This window comes from Balaenoptera musculus, chromosome 7 (assembly GCF_009873245.2).
Source record: "Balaenoptera musculus isolate JJ_BM4_2016_0621 chromosome 7, mBalMus1.pri.v3, whole genome shotgun sequence".
NCBI lineage: Eukaryota > Metazoa > Chordata > Mammalia > Artiodactyla > Balaenopteridae > Balaenoptera > Balaenoptera musculus.
Window position 1 is genome coordinate 52375058 of NC_045791.1, and position 23803 is coordinate 52398860.

A 23803-nucleotide genomic window follows, 5' to 3' on the forward strand; every position below is an offset into this window, starting at 1 on the left:
CCTCCTTGGGAAAAAACCTATTCAGATCCTCTGTTTTTAATCGGATTGTTTGATTTCTTTATATATTTTGGAATATTAATCCCTTATCAGGTATGATTTCCAAATATTTTTCCCGTTTGGTAAGTTGTCTTTTCATTTTGTTCATGGTTTCCTTTGCCATGCAGATTTTTCATTTGATGCAGTCCCACTTGTTTACTTTTACTTTTGTTGCCTTTGCTTTTGCTGTCAAATACAAAAAATCCTCACCAAGACCTATGTCAAGGAGCTTACCACCTATGTTTTCTTTTAGGAGTTTTATGATTTCTAGTCTTAAGTTCAAGACTGTCATCCATTTTGAGTTACTTTTTGTGTATGACATAAGATAGTGGTCCAGTTTCATTCTTGTTTATGTGGCTGTCTAGTTTTCCCAACACCGTTTATTGAAGAGACCACCCTTTCCCCATTGTATATTCTCGCCTTCTTTTTGTCATAAATTGACCATATATGTGTGGGTTTATTCAGGGCTCTCAATTATGTTCCATTGATCTGTGTATTTTTATGCCAATACCATACTTTTTTTTTTTTTTTAAAGAATCAATTTAATTTATTTATTTATTTTTGGTTGTGTTGGGTCTTTGTTGCTGCATGTGGGCTTTCTCTAGTTGTGGCGAGCAGGGGCTACTCTTTGTTGTGGTGTGCTGCCTTCTCATTGTGGTGGCTTCTCTTGTTGTGGAGCACAGGCTCTAGGCACGCAGGCTTCAGTAGTTGTGGCTTGTGGGCTCTAGAGCACAGGCTCAGTAGTTGTGGCACACGGGCTTAGTTGCTCTGCAGCATATTGTACTGTTTTGAATATTATAGCTTTGAAATGTAGTTTGAAATCATGGAGCATGAGGCCTTCAGCTTTGTTCTCAAGATGGCTTTGACTATTTGGGTCTTTCATGTTTCCATATGAATTTTAGGACTGTTTGCTCTATTTCTGTGAAAAATACCGTTGGAATTTTGATAGGGATTGCATTGAATCTGTAGATTGCTTTTAGTAGTATGGACATCTTAACATTAATTCTTCCAATCCATGAACATGGAATATCTTTCCATTTACTTGTGCCTTCTTCAATTTCTTTCATCAATGTCTTGTAGTTTTATTCTTTCTGATGCAACTGTAAATGGGATTGTTTTCTTTTCTCTTTGGCTGCACCCCAACCAGGGATTGAACCTGGGCCCCAGCAGTGAAAGCGCCAAGTCCTAACCACTGGACTGCCAGGGAAGTCCCTGGGATTGTTTTCTTAATTTCTCCTTCTGCTCTTTTATTATTAGTATATAGAAATACACAAAAATTTGTTGCACTGATTTCATATCCCACAACTTTTTTGGTGGTGTCTTAAGGGTTTTTATATATAAAATGATGTTATCTGCAGATAGTGACAGTTTTACTTCTTCCTTTCTGATTTGTATGCCTTTTACTTCTTTTTCTTGCCTAACTGTTCTGGCTAGGACTTCCAACACAGGCACACCTTGTTCTACTGCACTTTGCAAATATTGCAGTTTTTTTTTACAAATTCAAGGTTTGTGGCAACCCCATGTTGAGCAAATCTATCAGCACCATTTTTCCAACAGCTCACTTTGCTCACTTTGTGTCTCTGTGTCACATTTGGTAATTCTAGCAATATTTCAAACTTTCCATCATTATTATATTTGTTATGGTGATCAGTGATTTTTGTTACTATTGTAATTGTTTGGGGGATGTCATGAGCTGCACCCATGTAAGACTGCAAACTTAATTGCTGAAATGACAACAAAGGATTTAGAATATTACATAAACTTAGTTCATAAAGCAGTGGCAGGGTTTAAGAGGACTCCAATTTTGAAAGCTTTTTACCCACAGTAGAACTTCTTTCAAACAAACAGCACTGCATGCTACAGAGAAATGGTTCATGAAAGGAAGAGCCCGAGAAATTGCCTCAGCAGCCACCACCCTGCTCAGTCAGCAGCCGTCAACAGCAAGGCAAGACCCTCCACAAGCAAAAAGATTACTACTGGCTGAAGGCTCAGAGGATGGTTAACAGTTTTTAGCAAGCAAGTATTTTTAATTAAGGTATGTACATTGTTTTTTTTAAACATAATGCTATTGCACACTTAACAGACTACATTATAATGTAAACATAACTTTTATATGCACCAGGAAACCAAAAACTATGTGTGACTTCTTTATTGCAATATTCGCTTTATTGCAGTGGCACAGAAACGAACCCACAATATCTCTGAGGTGTGCCTGTAACTGTGTTGAATGTGGAATATTGCATTTCTCCCTACAAAATTCTAGAGTCTTCTTTTTCTGGAATTTGTCTTCTGTAAAACACTCCTTTCATCACCCTCATTCCACTTTACTGTCAATTTAGTTTGGCCAAAGGGTATGATGCCATTTTGCCCTAATATTTTTTCTTCCTGTTGAGCATAGAGTGTACAGCACAAAGTGAATATATCTATATAACTGGCAAACAGATCAAGAAAAAGAACTTTATCAGAACTCCTAAGAAAGACTCTTCATGCCCACTTTCAGGCACTGGATCTGCCCCCAGTCTATTGGGGTAACAGCTATCCTGACTTTTAAACACCATAATTGAGTTCTGCTTGTTTTGAACTTTATGTAAATGTAATCGTAGATTATGTTCTCCTTTGCCTGGCTTCTTAAAAGAATCACAGACCATATTTGGGTCCTTAAAAACTATCACAACCAAAGGCCTAAAGCAACTCTCCTCCAGAGCAAATCACCAGCCCCTCCTGGACAGATTTTCCTGTGGCTGCAATCCCTTTTGCTTTACTTACTTTGTTTTAAGCACAATTGATGAAATCAAAAATTTACTTCACAAAGCTTATTTTCATAAATTGAGTACCTTTGCTTCACTGCTTACAACCGGTTTTACAGGGAACTGGACATCTGTGGCTTTTAATATTGTATTTTCTTGAAGAATGTCTTGTTGAGATTGATTGTGACCAAATGGCTTAAAAAAAAAGAAAATGAATAAAATGTTGAGAAATTTATCTCACAAAATATTTAAACAGAGATATTATCAGAGAGTCCCCAAGATGCAAATGATCTGTGTTCTAAAAAAATCTTATTCTCAGTTACTTGCAAGCTGGGATGCATTCTCATAGAAACAAGGTTATAACTGATAGCAGGCTGAGGAAGAGCATCTGATCAATCCTTAGCATAGCCAAAACACTGTGACTAAGCAATAGAAAAATCATACCATTGCAATATAAGTAATTAATTAAGATAAAAATAAAAACAAAAAAATTTAAAATTTTATTCTGAATGTTTAAAATTTAAGTTTAATTAGAGAAGAGATGATGGAGAAGTAGTGGAAACATCTGTGAAAAGTCCAAAGAGTAAAATACCTTGAGTATGACACACTAACTTAAATGAAACAGCTCTGGGTTTGGTCCTAACATGCAGTGAATTCCCAGACAAGTCCCTGAATCTCTCTTTTCACACTGATGGAGGGACTGAATGGGATAAGGATATCTATGGTAGCTTATAGTTCTGACTTCAGTGTAAAGAGAGGTTTGGGAAAAAGTACTAAGTTTGATGGAATTTCCCTGAGGAAGCACAGGGGGAAACATGCTCAGGCCAAACTGTGTGTGTTGGGTGGGAATGGGGTAGAGGAGGTGAGGAAGTGGAGAGAATGGAGGATCATGAACAGTTTTGACTCCTTTGTTCCTAGCAACAGAAAAACGTTAGCACTGTTAACAGGTTACTTCTTCTCCTTAAAAGAAAAAAGGCAAAGAGCAGGCCAAAGAGGCTGTTGTGACATTAAAATAACTCTGATCCACAGAAATTTTAGGAAGTGATAATATATTTAAGATCATTTAAAAAATCAAATGGAGTAACCATGGTTCAGGCATCCAAAATGGAGCTGGGTGGCCATTGTGGATGTGGTTTCAGACACATTCCTGCATCACAGAAAACCTGAACTTTCTGAACTGTATCAAACAACTAAAAGGAAACCACTAGATGTTTTCAAAACCGTATCTGCTAGCAATTGCCAGCTGCAACCTTGTACTTTCAAAGTCCCCCCCACCAATTATGTAATCATTTCAAACCCCAATCTTTGCTTAACAAGCACCCTTACTTCTTGCCAGCTCCAATCCTAATTCTTGACAATTTGTGTAAGCTTGCAGTTTTTTGCCTATAAGCACCCTCCCCCGCTTTTGTAGTCCAGCGGAACACAATTCAAGTGCTTTCATGTATTTCTGCTTCCCAGGCTGCTCCTAACCCCAAATAAACGGTTATTTTGGGTTTTTTTGTTTTTGCCTCAACCAGGTCTCCATTCTTGGAATTCTTGACTAAATTGACTTCAAGTTAATGAAACTTTAAGAGGGGAAAATTCAACTTATCTCCATATAGCTGAATCTGTTATACTTGAACTTACTTTTCTACCATAAAGACACTGAAAGAAGATGACTCCGACTGACCACACATCAACCTTGTTGGAAATCTTCGGTGGTTCCTTTCCAACTACAAAACACTCAGGAGGTAAATACCTAGTTTTTTGGGGAGAAAAAAAGGAAAGGATATTAACAATTTATAATTTAAAACCTTCTAAATGTAAAATCTTAGAACACTCATTTTATCCATACGAAAACCTTAGGTGATTTTCACTGATTAAAGTCCTAACTTTTAAAGCATTTATATCCCTGTATCATTTGACTTTAGAGCCAAAACAAACAACTTTGTGGTTAAAGTGTGTAATATACAGTTGACCCTTTTCCAACACGGGTCAAACTGCACGGGTCCACTTATATGAGGATTTTTTTCCATAGTAAATACTGCAGCACTACACAATCCCTGATTGGTTGAATTTCGGGCATGTGTAGGAACCACGTATATGAAGGGCAACTCCAAGCTATACTCAGATTTTTGACTGTGCAGAGGGCCGGTGCCCCTGCACTGTTCAAGGGTCAACTTATATACATTTCTGTAGTGTATGATCTACAGAAGCGACAAATTATCATTAGAAATTACAATGTTTTAATCTGAGTAAGTATCTACTAATAGAAGAAATCCTCTCCTATCGCCCTTCACCAATCTTCAAACTGTAGGCAGTTCTCTTCCTAAAATACACATCTGATCAGCCAGTTCTTTTGTTTAAAGAACCTCAACCTCACTCACTGCCCAGGCAAGACCTCGTATCTCTTGCTTGTAATACGAGACCTGTCCTAATCTAGCAGCAACTTAAATTTCCAAATCTCTTCTCCTGAACCCCAGCCCCTCAACCTGGCTAGGCAAAGCCGATTCACTTGGTTCCACTACACTGTGCTTCCCCCACATGCTTCTGAATATGACAACCTCTTATGCCTTTCTTCTTCAAGACCCGCCCAACTTTCACAAGCCTTCTCTGCTTCCCTCCAGGCAGATGTTACCTCCATTACAGCGTTAATTCATTGTAGTTTTAAACAGTAGCAGCATCAGAAATATATGGAGCATTCAAAAATACTATTTTTATTTATAAATTCATAATTTTAGATAAAGAAAAGGTAAAAATAGATGGTAAAATTTATTTAAAAGGTAAAAATACATATAAGTAAAAATAAATTTTTACTTATAACCTTAGGTTATATGTATTGATAAAAAGCTCCATCAGGATGCAAGCATCTCACACTTCAAAAATTTAGATAAACTAAACTACAAAGTCCTGAAAAGGAATAATACAGCTAAATGGGAAGCTACTTTTTTTTAGTTTTATACTCACTATGCTAAAATTGTTTAAATTTCAGCAGAACATTCACAGATGACCAATAACTTATTTGTGATGTAAATCCCTTCCTACCCTCCAAATCAAGTAAAAAGCCAGATTTGTTTTATGAATAAAAGTATATATTTTCTGTAGGTTTATGTGTGTGTAACTGAAACAAGAATGACTCTTAAACACTGTGCTATACCGTCTCTCAAGGTAAAAGGGTATAAGCAAGGAGAGGAAGTGTAGGAATAGATACCAAAGCTACTCGGGGAAAATGACCAGCAGGATTTAGTGGATGCTTGCATTTGAGACCCAAGAGGAAGGGAGAAACAAAACTCGTTTTCTTCTAAGTGATACTGACAAATAGTTTAAGCTTCTGGGGATGATGTGTAAAAGCACGACATACCTATATTCTAAAAGTTTGTATAGGACATCGTTTACCAAATACATAGCTAAAAAACTAATATGAATAAAAAACTATAACCATTTTGTGGAACGCTGTTTCTACAAGAAGTATATAATTCCAGGTTCCTAACATGGAAATGCCACGACTATATCTGCTTCCTGCACAGCACCCTAAACATACGCTTCCCTGTCTCATGCCCATCTGTCAGGGGGAAGTTTCCTTGCCCTGCCCTACACTAGGGAAGCCAGAGTGAGAGGGAAACAGTAAGGTGGGAGTCTCTCTGCAGAGGAAGGATGATCTATTACTTAGAACATGGTTTTCAAGCTGTCTGCCACAGAATACAGGGTTCTACCAAGAAGCCTTATTTTTGTTGGTTTTATTAGGATTCTAAGATTTTGTGGTGAAAAAAGGAGCCTTGTTGCTAAAAGTCTAAAGACTACTGACTGAGGGTACTGACTTTTAAGGAGTTACTAGTTTGAATGATAGATTTTTAAAGAAAGAATATATATTGAAAGAAAATTATGATACATTATTTTCTTCATTTATATTCCTAAAAAAATGCCAGGAGCATAATTTGAAACTCTAAACTGGCTTTAAATGAATACATGGAACATGACTAATCCTTATTCTGAGAAGTAAAGTCCACATAAACCTGTGGCATTTTATAGAATTGGTTATTACTGCCCAGGCTATGTGAAGATTGTTCTAAAAACTCTAATGTCACATTTATGTTTGTAGTCACCATCCTGCTCAGTGAAGCTGAGTAGTTATCTCCCTTCCATTTAAGATTTCACTCCTTTTGCTAAACTAATTTATTCTGAAAACTAAATTTGTTTTGAAATTTTATAGTCTATGTTCTCCACTTTGGCAAATTTGATACTAACTTTGAAAATTCACACTGAAGTAATTTTTGTCAACACGTAGGTAACTCTGAAGGGAATGACATTCATTTAGACTCCTATCAGTGACTCTATGGTTCTATCTAGATTTATATCTGTATGTATGATGTTATTAAAAAGATTTTTGAGCGTTAAGGCCAAAGACCAAGATTGTACCAAATTTCTCTTTCATTCATTATCGACAAAACATCCATCTTAAACAAAAACTGTAACCACAGAACCTCTACAGGGAGGGCTTAATGCTTATTAGTTATTGCTTTTAATAGCTAAGATATTAATATTAAGTATCATTACTCATGATAAACATCACTCTAACATTATAGAACAAGATTCACAAATTCTCCATGTTAGGAGTTTCTGGCTGGTAGGGAACTAGCTGGTAGTCATGTGCTGATGCCAAGTTTTTCTTCCTCCGGTTTGCTGATAGTTACAGTTAAGACCAGATGAGAAAACAGGACTGATGACAGTAGTCTCTCAACTCAGAGACTTCATATCAGTACTCTCATCACACCACAGTAATCTCAAAGGTATGCAAAAATAAACTCTCATTAAAAAGACTGGGCACTAATCTAGATAATTTTGGTGTTTTTAATAATACACTTACCAGTAAGTGCCTGCCCCTTGGGAAGTTAGATCCATTCCATCTACACCATAGCTGTCATCATCCATAATCTTGGACAGACCAAAATCAGTTATTTTGATTTCCCCACATGCTGTTCCATCTACCAGAAGGATGTTTCCTAAGAACAAAGTATAAAGTTCTTTTAACGATACATAAATGAAAAACATTATCTTTACTACTAAAGCTGGACTTTTGGGAAATAAATAATACACTTGACATACATATGTAAAAATTTAATATAATTAAAATATACATTTAAAATATAGTTTTAAAATGTAGTGATAAAAATTTTAAAAACACTTCAGATACTACCACTAGTATTCCACTGACTTTTAAAAACTAAACCAAAAAGCGTATTTTCAGATAACTTAATAAGTATGACATTTAAAAATTACAATCTTTAAAGCTTAAATTATTTAGACAAAAATTTTATTAATTACCTGGTTTAAGATCATAATGTATAATAGGGGGTTTGATTTCATTGAGATATCTTAGTGCATTTACAATCTGCATTACAATAGACCTAGCTTCTTTCTCTGACATTAATTTATGTTGCTTCAGATAGAAATCCAAGTCATTGCCTTCACAGTATTCTAACACTGTACAAAACCTACAATGGAGAAGAGAAAAAAATCAGACATAAAATATTATCCAATAATTCAGAATCACAATGGACAAATGAAGAGTATTTATATCATCACTATGGAATAGGGGAAGCAAAAGCCAACATGTCTTTTCTTAAAAAATAAATCCTTTTATATTCACTTACGTATCTGTATCCAAGGAGAAATAATCATAGAGTTTAACTATTCTGGGGTGATCCAGTTCTTTGTGTATTCTATACTCTCTGCAGGCATGTCTACGAGAAAGAGAATATATTAATTCTCCGTGACGATTAAATATATTTTCAAAATTGATAAAAATCATAAAGAATTAATATTTACTTGTGGTAGTTTTCCTTCTTCTCATCCCTCCAGCTTTTATTAAGCTGATGGATCTTCACAGCAGCATATCTTTGTTCATAAAGGTCAAAAGCCTAGGATTCAAGGAATAGAAGAGTTTGGACCAAAGACCAACTGAATAGCTGAAGAGATTTTTTTCTTTTGAGTGATAATTTTTGCAATAATATGGAATGAGAATACACATTACGATTTTTGGTAGTCATCTCTGCTAAGGTTATATATAGTTCAGTGGCACATTTATTATCAGAAACAAGATACAAATTCCATGGTGCTAAATCAGAGAAAACCTTAATGTGAATTTTCATGTTCAAGTTTTATAAGTGCCAATATACTGAATCAAGATAAAACAATAAAGCTCTCTGGGTTTTGTTTTTTTGTTTTTTTTTGGCTGCGTTGGGTCTTTGTTGCTGTGCACGGCCTTTCTCTAGTTGCAGCAAGTGGGGGCTACTCATCGTTGCGGTGCATGGGCTTCTCTTGTTGCAGAGCACGGGCTCTAGATGTGAGGACTTCAGTAGTTGTAGCACACGGGCTCAGAAGTTGCGGTGCATGGGCTCAGTAGTTGTGGCTCGCAGGCTCAGTCGTTGTGGTGCACGGGCCTAGCTGCTCCGCGGCACGTGGGATCTTCCCGGACCAGGGATCAAACCCGTGTCCCTTGCACTGGCAGGTGGATTCTTAACCACTGTGCCACCAGGGAAGTCCCAAGCTATCTGTTTTTAATACAGATGTTCTTCTCTATACTGGTAGTAGCAGTAAGCAGCCAGGAAAACAGGCAGCTGTAATACTTTTTTGGTGGGTTCCTGTATCCTTTCCTAGCAACTCCACCTTTTTTTCCCCCCCTTATTTGAAAATTAACAAGTTCCTAACAATTTCCCAACTGTTTTAAAAAAATTCTAAACTTTTATTATGAAACTGTTTAAACATAACCATAAGCATTAATTATCACACCTAACTCTATCAGCAATATTTCCTTAATCTGGGCTCAAAAAAGCTCTTATACTGGTTTGTTCAAATGACCAGACTATTTCTTAAATAAAGAATGATCAATATTTTAAGGCTTCAGGTGACTTATAAATGTTTTTTAAAAAAATGAATATCATTAAAGAGGAATTTAATAATTTAGGTTCAACTGTGACTTTTACACAAAAGCACTCCCTTAAGAAAACACTAAAAGCTTACATATTTATTAGGAAGAAGGTTCCTAGTTCCCACTCCCTCTATCAATTTAACCTTAAAATAAGCAGTAGGGGTAAACTGCTTGTCACGAAATTATAAAAGCATGAGATCAGAAATAATATAGGATGCAGTAATTAAGAATATTCACTTTGGAGTCAGATGAACTTATTAGCTGCATGACTTTGTGCTTAATACCCTCTCTAATAGCCTCAGTCTCATAAAGTTTGGGTTGTCGACTAAATGGGGTGAAACATATAAAGTGTTTAGAATAATATATGATCCATAATAAATATCCAATAAACATTAGCTCATTACATACTATTAAAAGTTAAGTTTTAAGAAATATAAAAGAAAAGAATAAAAATAAAAGTTCATGTGAGAGAGAGCAATAAAGCTTTTATAAAACTCAAAGGCAATCATAGTAAAAATAAGAGAAAATAAAATTCTTAGTACTAATAAAGTTATCATCCGTGTATATTGATTATAATAAATGTATATGACACATCTTTCTCCCAAAATTAGGAGAGTAAAGTATACCTTCCCATAAAGTTAAGATGGTAATCACTGAGCAACTGAGTCAATGTTTTCCACCTTGGTATAGAGAAGAGTCAATTTTTTGACTTACAGTCCGCTACTTTGTTTACCAAGCGACCTGGCAACAATGAAAGGACCTGAAGGGGTTGGAGGGGCTGTCATTAGTATTTAAGTCAGTACTGAGGGTTCAAGTCATTAGGGGCCCACAATCTGCATTTTCTAATTTCTACAGAAGCCTTTTCTTCCAAAAGAAAAGTTCCTTTTAGACCCTATCTATGGGGCTAAAAACAATGGAAATACTATTGGGCAGTGGCAGAAGACCGTCATGAAAGCTATCAGTAGGCTCAGAAGCCGGGCAACTTCTAGGCGGAGCCAGTGCTAGCTAACTATACTTTTGGTGATTTTTAGATCCACAGTGAGCAACATTATGACCTTCTTTTCTACCTTGTGGCCTGAGTAAGACTACTCAACCATTAAGTGCCTGAGGATGAACTACCATTAGAATCAGAGAAATAGGAATTGGAAGAGAGCTTACAGATCACTCTTGATGGGTAACACTTAATGCTCGTCCAAGTTAACAAAACAAAAAATAGTTCATGGTTGAACCAAGATCAGAAATGAAGTTCTCTGAATCTAAATCCCATAATTTCCCCCAGAGTCAGAACTGGATACAGGTTGTCTCGTTGAACAGAGAGGATTTCTAATAACAATCTAATGAGCTTACATTTTCTCAGCAACAAAGTTTTATCTGATTTTCCTGTGATCGTTTGTTTAATCACTATAATGATCCTATGACGTAGGTACTATTAGCATTCCCAGGTGAAGACAGGCAGAGGATGGTAAGCAATAAGCCCAAGTTTATACAGTTAGTAAACAGCAGTCAGAATTAGCCAGGATTCAAACCCAGCCTGTCTGGCTTCAGAACCCAAGGTCTTAATCACTGACTATACCAATACATAATGAAGCACCAAGTGTTACAAGGAGCTAATCAAAGGCAGACTATAACAGGGAAGCCTTCTATAGGAATTGAAGTTTAAGGTGAGACTATGACCTTCATATGACTTTATGCTAAGAGCAAATGGGAAGCCACTGGGGCTTATAAGCAGGGGAGTGAGATGATCAGACTGCATTTTATAACAAGGCCACTCTAGCTGCAGCATACACAAATGAACTGGAGAAACTCAATGCCCAGAAAAAGGTGATCAGCTAGGAGACTTGGGCAGCAATGCAACAAGAGACAATGAGGCCCTGAGCTAAGAGAGAGGGAGAAGGGTCATTGCTGGATTTAGGAGAGCTTAATGACATTAATAATGACAGACACCAGGGGCTGGTTATGTTGGGGGAAGGGAGTAAGGGCAACGTGAATTGAAGGATGGCTTTTATGTTTTTCACTTGGGGGACTGGGCAGATAAATGGCAGTGCTGTGTATTAAAGTAGGGAGCAATGTTAAAAAGGGGGGGGGGGTTGGGAGAAGAGATAACTTCTATTTCAGATGTGAGTTTGCAGTGCTTATGAAGCATCCACATGAGGTGAACAGACTAAGTCATATAAACCAGCAGGTATGGGGCTCAGAAGGAAAGTGTGGGGTAGATAGCTATGTATCTATACATCTGTATCTGAAATCAAATAGGTGATAACTTAGTGAATGGGAGGGGGATATATTTGAAAAGGAGAACAAGAATGATGAGACCTTAGGAACTACAATATTTAAAGGTTGGGCTGAAAGATAACAAAGTGGAAAAAAAGTAAGGTATAAAGCATTAAACATGATGAGTAAATATTTCTACATTTATAAATACACATTTGAGAAACACTGGCCTTAAAATAGGTAGAAATTAGGGTAAATTCAGGACGTGTAAGACTTGTGACACATGTTTAAATTAAGGCATACAACCTTTCCATAAATGTACTATATTAAATGGCTACCTGCCTATCTTGATTCTAATGGCTGTTATTACTTGTATCAGACTGGCTAGTGACAACCAGGTACCAAATATCAGAGGGACTGCAAAGGCACAAGGATAGTTTTTAGACTCTTGAGATAAGACAACATAAGCCACCACAGACTATTTTTTGTAATGAGAGGACATAAAACCAGTCAAAAAATCATAAAATCAATAAAAAGACATGTACTTCTTAACCACATACTCCTATATCTTTGTCATATTAGTATGAAGAACAGGAAAAAAATGTACATTACCTTATACACTTCACTAAAGCCACCTCTACCAAGCAGATGGAGTAATAAATATCTTTCATTTAACGTTGGGTGATCTTTGAACCTTAAGGGTGGGGAAAAAAACACTCAGGCACATGAAAACACCCACAAAAAGGTTTCGTCCACAACAAAGTTAGCTCTCTTATTCTACTCCCAGCTACTTCTTTTTCAGCTACTCTTCTGCTAATTTTGAATTCCATTCCATACTTCTTTTCCTTCTCTAACTGCATGACTATGACCCATCTTAACGCTCTGGTGTTCACAAAGCTTAACATTTACAGCCGAATATTCAGGTTCAATGACCAATTACAGCACTGTGATAAAGACCTACTGACTATTGTATTACTAAGAGCTTTATGAAATCCCATATCTATTCAGCAGGAATTACTTCCCTTGGAAAAATATACTTTCATTTTGGGAGTTATAGCTAATCAAGTTTTATAATATTGACATATGATTAAAAATAATTATATTTATAAACTGGCTTTCATCCATGGTGAAATTTTACAGCCTTTGCCTTTTATAAATAAAATTTTAATTCCTAATCAAAAAAGAAATGCTTTAAAAAAAAACCACCACAGACAATACTGCTATTACTATTTAAAGCTTATTGTACCTGCTATACATTAAGCACTCACCTGTATTATCTCATTTGGTTCTTAACCAACCCTTTGAAGTAGGCCCTGCTACTACCTCTATTTTACAGATGAGGGCACTACTGCACAGAAAGGTTAAGTAACTTGTCCAAGGTCAACAGCTAATACATGGCAGGGCTTAGCAGAAAAATGTGGTTCCAAAATGTGCACTCTTGATATTTAAGGAAAAAAAATAAATCAATGATAGCTTTATAATTCCAGATGCAAACACACGATATTTTATTCAATATCAACACAGCTTTGATAATTTAAGCTTTTCCTGAGAACTTATAAATAAAAGAGATTTCTGTTAGTTTTAAAGCAAAATGTAGGGAATTCCCTGCTGGTCCAGTGGTTAGGACTTGGCACTTGCACTGCCGTGACCCAGGTTCAATCCCTGGCCGGGGAACTAAAATCCTGCAAGCCACGCAGCCAAAAGAAGAAAAAAAGAAAAGAAAAGTGTAAAGCTGTAACAATTTATTTAATTTTCATCAAGTGGATTAAGTAATATCCACAAACAAGTTTGGACATAATTTTCAGAAGAGCCAATTTTAAATTAGTTTTGTCTTATCTGCTGTATCAGAATTTTCATCTGGTACAATTAAGGATATTACATAACTATATTATTTCATTGACATTATACACTGCAATGATTGTGTTCATACAAAGATGATCATAAATAGGCCTTCTTTTAAGCAAGATATTTGTATTTCACAGCAGAAATAGGCCACTTCCAATTCTGACACTCGTATTAGCTCATGAAGATTTAAATTACATAAGTCTCAAAGTGTAAAAAGACATCCTTCCTGTCCTCTACACTGACTAAATCCAATTAATGCCTTGCTTAATTTCTGTCTTCTTCATAAAGTTCCCACCAGTCCACATATATTTTCTATTCTTTGAATTCCTTTAGCATTTAATGTCATTTTGATAATTAGGGATTAAGGACAGAGACTATAACTTAAACTACTTTTCTATTTCTTCTCCAGTTTTTACATAATGCTGGATACATGGCTTACTGAAATCCCTTTGGTTGAAATAATTTTTTCCTCACTACTATAATATTAACTTTGGTATTTAGTTAACAAATATTTATTCTGTGCCTACCATATGCCAGGCACTGGTCTAGGTTCTGGGGATATAGCAAGAACAAAACTAAGTCCCTGCTCTCATGTAGCTTACATTCTAGTGAAAGGAAACAGATAAAATAACTGAAAAAAAAAAATTTGTAATTCCAAATAGTGGTAAGTGCTAAGAAAAAATAAAGTAAGGCAAGGATACTGAGATAGGGGATGGAGTGAGGCAAGGACTGCTATTTTAGACAGGGTGGCTTCTCTAATGACCACTGGGAGTGAAATAAGGAGTAAGCCACTCAGATATTTAGAGGACGAACATTTCAGGAAGAGGAAATGGCGAGCACAAAAGCCTTGAGGGAACGAGTCAGACATGTCTGAGGGGGCCAGTGTGTCTACGACATATAAGTGAGGGGAAGATGGAGAGATGGGGTGGTGAGGTGGCCAGAGACCAGATCATACGAGGCCTTCTGAGCCACGGGAAGGACTTTAGGTCTATGATGAGAAGCCCCCCAACAAGGAAATACTGTGTCTATGATCTCCAAGGGGAGAAAAAACTTTTATCATGGAAAACTGTGAAATACAAATAATGACTTACTGTGAATTATCTTCATTATTTATTCTTTTGAGCTCTCGAATGTGAAGATTTCTGACTCTTTCCAAACGTTCAAGTTCTGCCTGGATTTCTGCCTCTTCCTGAAAATGAAGAGAGGGGACTATAACAAGCTCAATTTATTTGTGATATAAAAAAGATATTTTTACTCATGCACCAATTTTTTACAGTGATGGGAAGAATAGTGTATTATAAAGTACCACTGAGTTAAAAGACCAAAGTGCTCTTTTCAATGCCTGAAAGATAGAAAGAGATACGGCAAAAGCCTATTTCAAGAAACCATCCTCCACATGAAAATCTATATACCTAACGAGATGCTGACTTTTATTCTGTACCACAAGAAATCTATTTTTATAATGTCTAAACTGAAAATGACTGCAAGGTAGTCTGAAACTGACTTATAACACAAAATGAGCTGAAAGTTTTATTTCTGGTACATCCAAATTTTAATTTACGAGGGAATAATTTACTAGTACAAAACAAATGAAATGGAGATATTTCACAACAGTTAAAAGAGGAAGAAAGGTAGAAGACAGAACTACTGATTATTCTGAGACCTGACAACATTTGGAATACACACACACACACACACACACACACACACACACACACACACACACACAGTCTGACCACTCACTTTGGATAAATCCCACTACAATTTTAAAGAGACTCTTAAAACAAAAATTTTATGAATAGCTGTGGCAGATCCTTAGTTATCAGAGCAGACCTAGGCAAATCCTAAAGAAATTTACTTTAACATTCATTTAAACATTTTGATAAATATTTTTCATGTCTCAAAATATACAATTTTTAGAACATTTAAAAAAATTAGACACCAAAACAAATAAAATCACCCATTACACACATACCTCTTGTCAACATAAATTTAAATACTACTTAAAAAACAAGAACATACCAAATTTCAGTGAAAAGTTCTACAAATGCCCAATTTTATAATATTTTTGAATAACTATTTATTGAGTAAGTAAACAAATCCAGATTGCCTTGGCCTAAATGTGTACCACTACCGTTATAAATCTATACCACGTGGAAGAGAGGTTATTTAAATATTTGTTTTTCATTAGCACTGTCTCTTAATAATTTATCTTCTGATATTTTTTTAAAAATCCTTTATCTCAAAAAATTAATAGTTCTGAAATTTACTTTGAAAATATAAATATTATTTCATCGTAAAGCAGATAATAGAGATATAAAGTCTATTACACCTTTATCTAAGGCTTAAACTGAAAGGAATATTCTAAGTATCATAAAGAAAAACAAACGTTCACAGATTAAAAAACTAAATCTAAGTATGTTGTTCATATTCCACCTGACCTTAAGATTACTTCAGTTATTTTAAAATGAAACAACCACTACTTGTTGCAGAGATATTTAATGTAAATTAGGCATTAGATGATACATAGAAACCTTCAAAATAAATTTAAGTAAAAAAAAAAAAGAAAAATAAATTTAAGTGAAGATGAACTTTTCTAAAATTTTGGGGAGAGTTTTCTAAAATAGATACACTAAATTCTCTGAAATTTCCTCATTTAATGTAGCTTCAGTTACAAATATTTCTAATTTTAATGAAAAAAGAAAAAAGGTTAAGATAATGTCCCAGGGGATTAAATAACTGAAGATTCACTATAAGGAGAGGAAATAGATTAAAAAGCTTTGGAACAATAAAGTCAAACCACAGTTCAGTTGTCTCCATTTAGTTATATAAAGTAGAATAAGAAACTGGCCATATAGCTGTGCCCATGAGTATGAAAAAATTCAAATTCATTTATGCCACAGAACACAGAAAGTGGTAACCTTCTTTCTTCAGATTACTAATGTTTGCTGCCTTAAAACCTGCCATTAACTTCTTATACATGTAGGAAGCTACTAAACACTTAGTAAGTTGGTATAATTTTAAATAATCTGATAAAATGGTGAAATGCCTATTAGAATACCAGCAAAAATACTTGTTTCAGCTTTCATTTGAAAATGTGGTATGGGGATACTATTTTAAAAATGAATTTATAGAAATTAAATTTTATTAACTCATAAATATATAATTATGAGATTCAACTAGATTGTTGACACATAATTACATTTGTTTCATAATTTTTGGTAATCTTCAGATGTTTATACAATGGCAGTAATCAATATCACAATATACTTACTAAAGAAAATAAAATGTATGTCTGTGCCAGCTAAGCAAGCTTTTTACCCTCTATAAAACATGACAAGTATGCCCCATAAGATCTTACAATACAAAAGCAGAGGCAAGCTTCATTCAGTTTGAACTGTAGTGTTTACAGGAAGAAACAAAATGTCAGGAGCACTAGTTTAAAAAAAAAGCTGGATCCTAGGTATTTAAGAGGCATGTCGGGCTTCCCTGGTGGCACAGTGGTTGAGAGTCTGCCTGCCAATGCAGGGGACACGGGTTCGAGCCCTGGTCTGGGAAGATCCCACATGCCGCGGAGCAACTAGGCCCGTGAGCCACAATTACTGAGCCTGCGCGTCTGGAGCCTGTGCTCTGCAACAAGAGAGGCCGCGATAGTGAGAGGCCAGCGCACCGCAATGAAGAGTGGCCCCCGCTTGCCGCAACTAGAGAAAGTCCTCGCACAAAAACGAAGACCCAACACAGCCAAAAATAAGTAAATAAATAAATAAAAATTAAATAATGTATAATTCAGGTGTACTTAAGAAAAAAAATTTTTTTAAAAAAAAGAGGCATGTCAAGGGAAGGAACTATAACAAAGTCATATGCAAATAGACATAAATCCTCCATAGTCATCAGTGAAATATATTTACATCTTCCATATTGTAATTTAATATTTATTCCACAATATCTTGGACCTTAAAACAAAGTGACACACTTCTAGAGGAAAGATAATTCAATAACTCTAAGTAACTTCTCTCAAATCCCACTGAGAAAAAGTATACATGCTATTATGGATTGAAGGTTTGTGTCCCTCCCAAATTTTGTATGTCTAAGCCCTAAACCCCAATGTGATAGTATTTGGAGAAGGGGACTTTGTGAGGTAATTAGAGCTAGCTTAGGTCATGAGAGTGGAGCCCTCATGATGGTATTAGTGGCTTTTTGAGGAGGAAGAGAGAGAAAGAGATCTCTCCTTCCAACCCCACCACCTCTTTGTGGGAGCACAGAGAAAAAATCATGTGAAGGCTTGAGAAGATGGCCATCTACAGATGAGGAAGAGAGCCCCATCAGAAACTAAACCCTGCTGGACCTTGATCTTAGACTTCCAGCCTCTAAAACTGAGAAATAAGTTTCTCTGGTTTAAGCCATCCAGTCTATGGTATTTTGTTATGGCAGCCTGAACAGATTAATACACATACTTTTAGGCAAACACTAGGCAATACTGCTTAGTATCCTCTCCTTACAGAAAGGGGCAAGGCCCAGTTTTGGTCTAGCCCCAAGGTACAACATCCAGAACATGGTAGTCTTAGCAACTAAACTTATCTTTACTGCAGATCATTTCCAAAGATCTATATACTGTAGGCCACGCTCTCCTTGCTTGAGACTGACATTAGCCTATGGGCCATCCTCAGAATTAATCGTTTTCAGAGGGTTCAGGAGAGGCAAGGCAGACCTGGGCTCAAAACTGATCTGAATCATTATGGAATGGAAGCCTGAAACGCATGGCAAAGGTAGTCCAAATTATTAAAATAAAAAAGAGAGGCAATCCAGACAGCTAGATCATGCTTAGTAAGAACACCAAGTTTCAATCCTCAAGTCATCCACCAGCTAAGCAATTAAAGCAGAGAAGGTCTAAGAAGAAACAAACAGCATCTCTGGAAAGGAACTGGTCTCTGTAGACAATTATGGTGTTGAAGGGACATGAGTAAGAAAAGATCCCATTAAAGAGAGAGGTAGGTTTGGTAATCACATACAATAAAAGGACATGGCTCTTTTCCATTTAAACAAAAAGATATAGCAATGGACCTTAACAGTACACACTACAGCTATTTTAACAGTATTTTTAAATAAGATCTAATATTCTGAATTACTTAAACATATTAAAAAACCCAGGTCAGACAAGTATACAACAACAGATCTCAATATTGCCTCATCATTTAAGTAACCTGCAAAACACACCACCTTCTAAAATTTTTAACTTTTAAAAATTTATATGGAAGGTAAAACCAGTTTGTCCCTCACCAGATATTTAGCATAGAAATGCTTTCTATTTGTAATCAAAGTCCTTTCTGGCAACTTAGTATCCTCTTGGCTCAACATGCTAAGCTAAAATTACGTTACAGCAACAGTAGAATCTCTGTAAAATGCCAGTTAAAACTGCTAGGCAGATTTGGGGTATATTTGAGCATTTCCCTTAATGGCAATTTTTTTTAAGTGGGGGTGTGTAGGCATTAAACTATAAAGCTTAAAGAGTTATAAAATGCATTTTCACATGTAAAACTAATGGATATCCTGAAAAAATTAAACATCCTAGTTTAAACGTCTTTAGCAAATCTTTAATGTATGTTACATGTCAGCCCCCACAAAAAACCCCTCAATTTTGAAGAGCGGCCTTTCTATAAAGCCAAGATAAGATAGAAAGTATTTTCTGATATATCGTTCTCAGCTTGCCTATAATCCATCAGGGTTGGTAGAAGAATTCTGTGTGGTATATTATGAAGATGGTGAAAGCAGAGAAAAGCTTATCACTTACAATAGTATATTCAACAGCACCAATACAGCATTAGTCGGTCTGGGAAAACTAGTTCAGAATGAGGTTTCAACAAGTTTAACACCAAATTCATTTTACTAGTATGAACAATACGAATCCCTCAAAAGTTAGTATCTCCAGGTCCTCAAATTAAGTTTTAATTTGATTAAATATTTATAATGTCATTCTAAAAGTTTATCACCAGGAGAGTGAAACGTAAAATTAACAAAAGGCACTATTAAAGACTAACAGAAAGGGCAGTGCAGAAAAAAAGAATTAAGAAGAAAATTTTTACCGATTTACTTCAAATTTATCCTTATTAAATGTCCTCAAATTTTTCTCCATTATATTCTTTAATATATCTTAAATATAGATATGAGAGACATGAGCCATTGGAAATATGAACCAACCAACAAAAAAACCACGGTGAATGTATAGAGGTCGGTTTTGAAACTACTGCCCATAATCCTATTTTTGCTTGAGTATGGTTGGTATAGATTGAGGAGTAGGGTAGGAGGAGGAGAAGGGACAAATATTATGAAATTCCTAAGGAGGTTTTCTTTCCTAACTATATATATGCTCCCTCCATGCCCATCCTCAATCACTGAGCTGGATATTACTGAGGGAAGCATACTGCATTTCCCTCAGGTATGTTTAACTGGCTTAGATAATTACTTTAGAACCTTAATGTTTTCCTCTCTCTGCACTTCATTTCCTTCTTTGGGGGGGTAGGGGGTCGTTAATCTCTCTTCAAATGCATAAATATATACATCAAAACCCTTAAATGGGAATAAGTGTTAAAATGGACAGGTTTTGATTCTGTCAGTTTCCCCATTCTGTTTAAACAAACCCAACCCTATCTTCTCAGCAGCAAATAAATGTAACAGTTCAACTCTCTGGCAAACTTTAAATATTTAGTACACTTCCTGAAAAAGAAATCACAGCTACTGTATTAGGGGGATGAAATTCCTTGATGTTAAAAACATTAGCTAAGGTGCTGACACCAAGTCTTAGCACATACAGGTACAATGCCTTACTACTATACTTTCCTCCAGCATTCTGCCTCCTTTTAGCCTTTTTCAGGACTTTGGTGGATTCCATATTTTTTTTAAGTATGAAAAGATTTAACTTTCTACACAATAATGAGAAGAACCTAATCTTCTAGACCCTCTCTATACATATGCATATAAACGGCATGGAGTTACAGTTCTTGGCCAGTGGCCAAGCAATTGTTCTCTCTTTTTAGTGAAACAGTGATCTCTACACTGAACTTACAAACCTGAATAAATTAAACCCTGCTCTAACCAATGGTTAACATGACTTCTAAGATTCTTTCCAAAATTTAAGAAATTCCATTGCCTATATAACAACTGGATTAATATCAAACACTACAGAAGTAAAACACATTTTACTGCTAAATTTTCACTTTGGTAAGTGAACAATCATCTACTACCAAGTAGAGATGTGTAATTATAAATGGTGGGGGAAAAGCCAGGAATATGTTTGTAGGTTTACAATGAGAGTAGGAAGTAGCGTATACACTGGGAGCTTTCCTATCTACAGCTAGTTCCATGTTCTCTCAGCACAGGCAGCTTTCACAGATAGTACTCATTTTTAAATGGAAGCAGTACTAAGCACAAAATGTCAAGTTTAGAATTCCAACACTCTTCTTGGCACTTTTCTTGCCCACACATGCCAAGAAGTCAGGAACCTCATAATCTTCTTCATGGGCTTAATGGTGACTTTTTCTAGTATAATGCATTTTCACTAGATTTCCACTGAAAACTACTTCCTACACAAGTAGCACCTTGTGTTATGTTCTAGAGAAACATAATGTACAATGTGGTTGGCTCTGAGAGAAAAATTTCTTGAATATAAAGGTGCACACACAGTTTTAGAGAGTAAGCCCTCTAGCATTAATTATTTTCATACTTTTATTCAAAACTAAAGTGACGAGATGCCACATATGCAAACTTATTCTTTGTGGTCATACTAAGGATTTGATAAATCAGATGACAATGGTATTCTAGAAAGAAAGACCAAAGGAGATAACAAACTTCAAGAATATTTGGGGGTTAATTCACCTAAAACCAATGCCCTGTATCCTCCACTGTTCAAAAGGCTTGCAGACAATCCATTGTCTTCCATTTCAACTAGTTGCATGGTCCACTGTGAAGGAGTGAGAAAAGAGCTGTGTGCTTGTTCTTGACCTGTAAAGATTTCATCATGGAAGATTAATACTGATGCTGCGGCTGCCTGTTACTGGTTGTTTCTCTTTGCAGGTGCCAAAATCGGTCAGAGAACAGGATTTCAGTGGCAGAGTTGTTGCTATACTGTTATCTCTTCAGAACGGAGGCACAAGGAGAGATGAATGCCACATCGCAAGGAGCAAAGGAGAGAGAGAGAAAGAAATGGTGTCAGGTGGCATGTTGGATGTGATTTTTGTTTTAGTAGAGATTGAGATGACTGTAATTGTTTAGCTGATTCCTTCGGTCTGCAAAGATACACTTGTGTTGGTGCTGATGGTTCTTGACTAATCCTGTTTCAATTACAAGTTGGTTATGTTTTTCCAATAAAAATTTCTGACACTTATATTCAGGGCTTCTCTCTCTCTCTCTCTCTCTCACACACACACACACCCACACACACACACACACACACCCCAAAACACATACATTAAAGCCAATCCCTACAATACTATCTAATATTCCATATTGAGATGTCAAATCTTCTATATGCATTCTCTCCAACTAATCAAATATTTAAAATCCAGAAGACAAAAAAATTCAAAGACTAGAAAATAAGGAGCAACACCTCCACATGCTGTTCACATCACAAACTTGAATAATAGCAGTGGCATGACATAGTTATTGGTCCCAATAACTTTCAAATTTCTTACTTCCTCTTTATTTTGGCATATTATGATTGGTAACTTGTATCTTTTAAATAATAATATGACTACAGAGATAATCTATTACAAGGAAAACGGTTTTTCAGGGATTTTTTAAAAAAGTTGTTTGTGTTAGTTTAGTAACAATTCTTGGAAAGCACATCCATGTAGTTTTCTTCAATTCCAGAATAAAGATCTGAACTATACAAACAACAACCTAGCAGAACTCCTCAAATCACAAAGATAAATGACTTTCCCATAACTAGAATGTATCAAAGACTGGTATCAAAACAGGATCAACCATAAAAGCTAACTGGTATGTGGTTTATTAGTTTCCTTAAATCCAGAGATTCCACATGTGGCACAGGTGGAATGGGATTTTAAATGGGATTTAGTTGCTCTGCCTCAAAGGAGCAACTTTTTGAAGACAGGAAATTATTCCCATTGCAACTACAAGCTTTTAATGAGTGATAATTAAGGAAGTTTGTGCATAATTACTAGCAGCAAAAAAGTTATTTTTTAATAAGTTTTAGGAATAATTTGTACAGTCTCCATATACTTTACTATATAGTTCTTTTCCGTTCTATTCAATTAAATCTTTAGCTCTATAAAAGGTAAAATTATACTAGAGCATATTCACACATTTTAACCAAAAAAAAGTGCTTTCCCTGTTGACCTTTAAAAATAAACTTGCAGCTAATAATAAAGAAATATTCTAGTTGATAGAACAGTCACTAACAGGATACCCAAGGAAAGTAATATATAAGAGAAAGAAAGAAGTATGTGTGTGTGAAAAACTTAACTGCTCTCCTTTATCTGCAATGAAAATGAAACAGCATGTTTCTGGGAGAAAAGAAAAAAGCAAACATTCACACTACTCTAAGAAACAGGCAGAGAAAGCTACAAGTGACTTAATTCTTCTGAATACAAAAGGATCAACTTGCTATTTATCTACAACTAGAGAACTGTAGGAATAAAGCGTAAGGGTACTGCCACTGAAACAGGAGAAAAAAAAAAAAGAAAGAAATAGCAGTGAGAAAAGGTTCAAGTTTTCGCTTTGCCAGTTACTAGCTGTATTAATTCAGACAAAGCAAACAGAGAAGATCTTGGCATTCAAATTTAACATTAATGTTCACTTTAGAATGGTTAAAACTTCAAAGTGAAAAAAATGTAATATTATGTAATCCTCCTGAAATGGGAATTTGAATCGTGCCTCATTTAGGCAGTGTGGAAATAAATCACTTAGTGAATGAGTGAGCAATAACTTCACAAACTGATTAATAACTAAAACAATAAATATTAAATAATCCTTGCTATATTAAAAAAAGATGATGCTGCATAATAACTTTCCTAATTTCAAAAGAAAATAAGCCCTTAAGTAA

General features: G+C 35.6%; 1 protein-coding gene, 1 long non-coding RNA gene and 1 other non-coding gene across 4 annotated transcripts in view; 2 read left to right on the forward strand and 1 right to left on the reverse strand.

The window, feature by feature from the left end:
* TLK1 (tousled like kinase 1) overlaps nt 1–23803 on the reverse strand; it is a 153059-nt gene that overhangs the window by 3691 nt on the left and 125565 nt on the right. For both annotated transcript variants that reach the window (XM_036857998.1, XM_036857997.1), the window contains 8 exons: nt 14838–14935; nt 12514–12595; nt 8589–8680; nt 8414–8503; nt 8085–8254; nt 7627–7762; nt 4410–4521; nt 2871–2978 (listed from right to left, as the gene is read on the reverse strand). In XM_036857998.1, coding sequence (XP_036713893.1) covers nt 2871–2978; nt 4410–4521; nt 7627–7762; nt 8085–8254; nt 8414–8503; nt 8589–8680; nt 12514–12595; nt 14838–14935 — 888 coding nt within the window. The remainder of the gene's footprint in view (nt 1–2870; nt 2979–4409; nt 4522–7626; nt 7763–8084; nt 8255–8413; nt 8504–8588; nt 8681–12513; nt 12596–14837; nt 14936–23803) is intronic.
* Nucleotides 1891–22142, forward strand: LOC118898077. The gene is made up of 3 exons (XR_005020619.1): nt 1891–2071; nt 4301–4513; nt 21814–22142. It is a non-coding gene; the product is annotated as an uncharacterized LOC118898077 (long non-coding RNA).
* Nucleotides 13504–13575, forward strand: TRNAA-UGC. Its single transcript has one exon. It is a non-coding gene; the product is annotated as a tRNA-Ala (tRNA).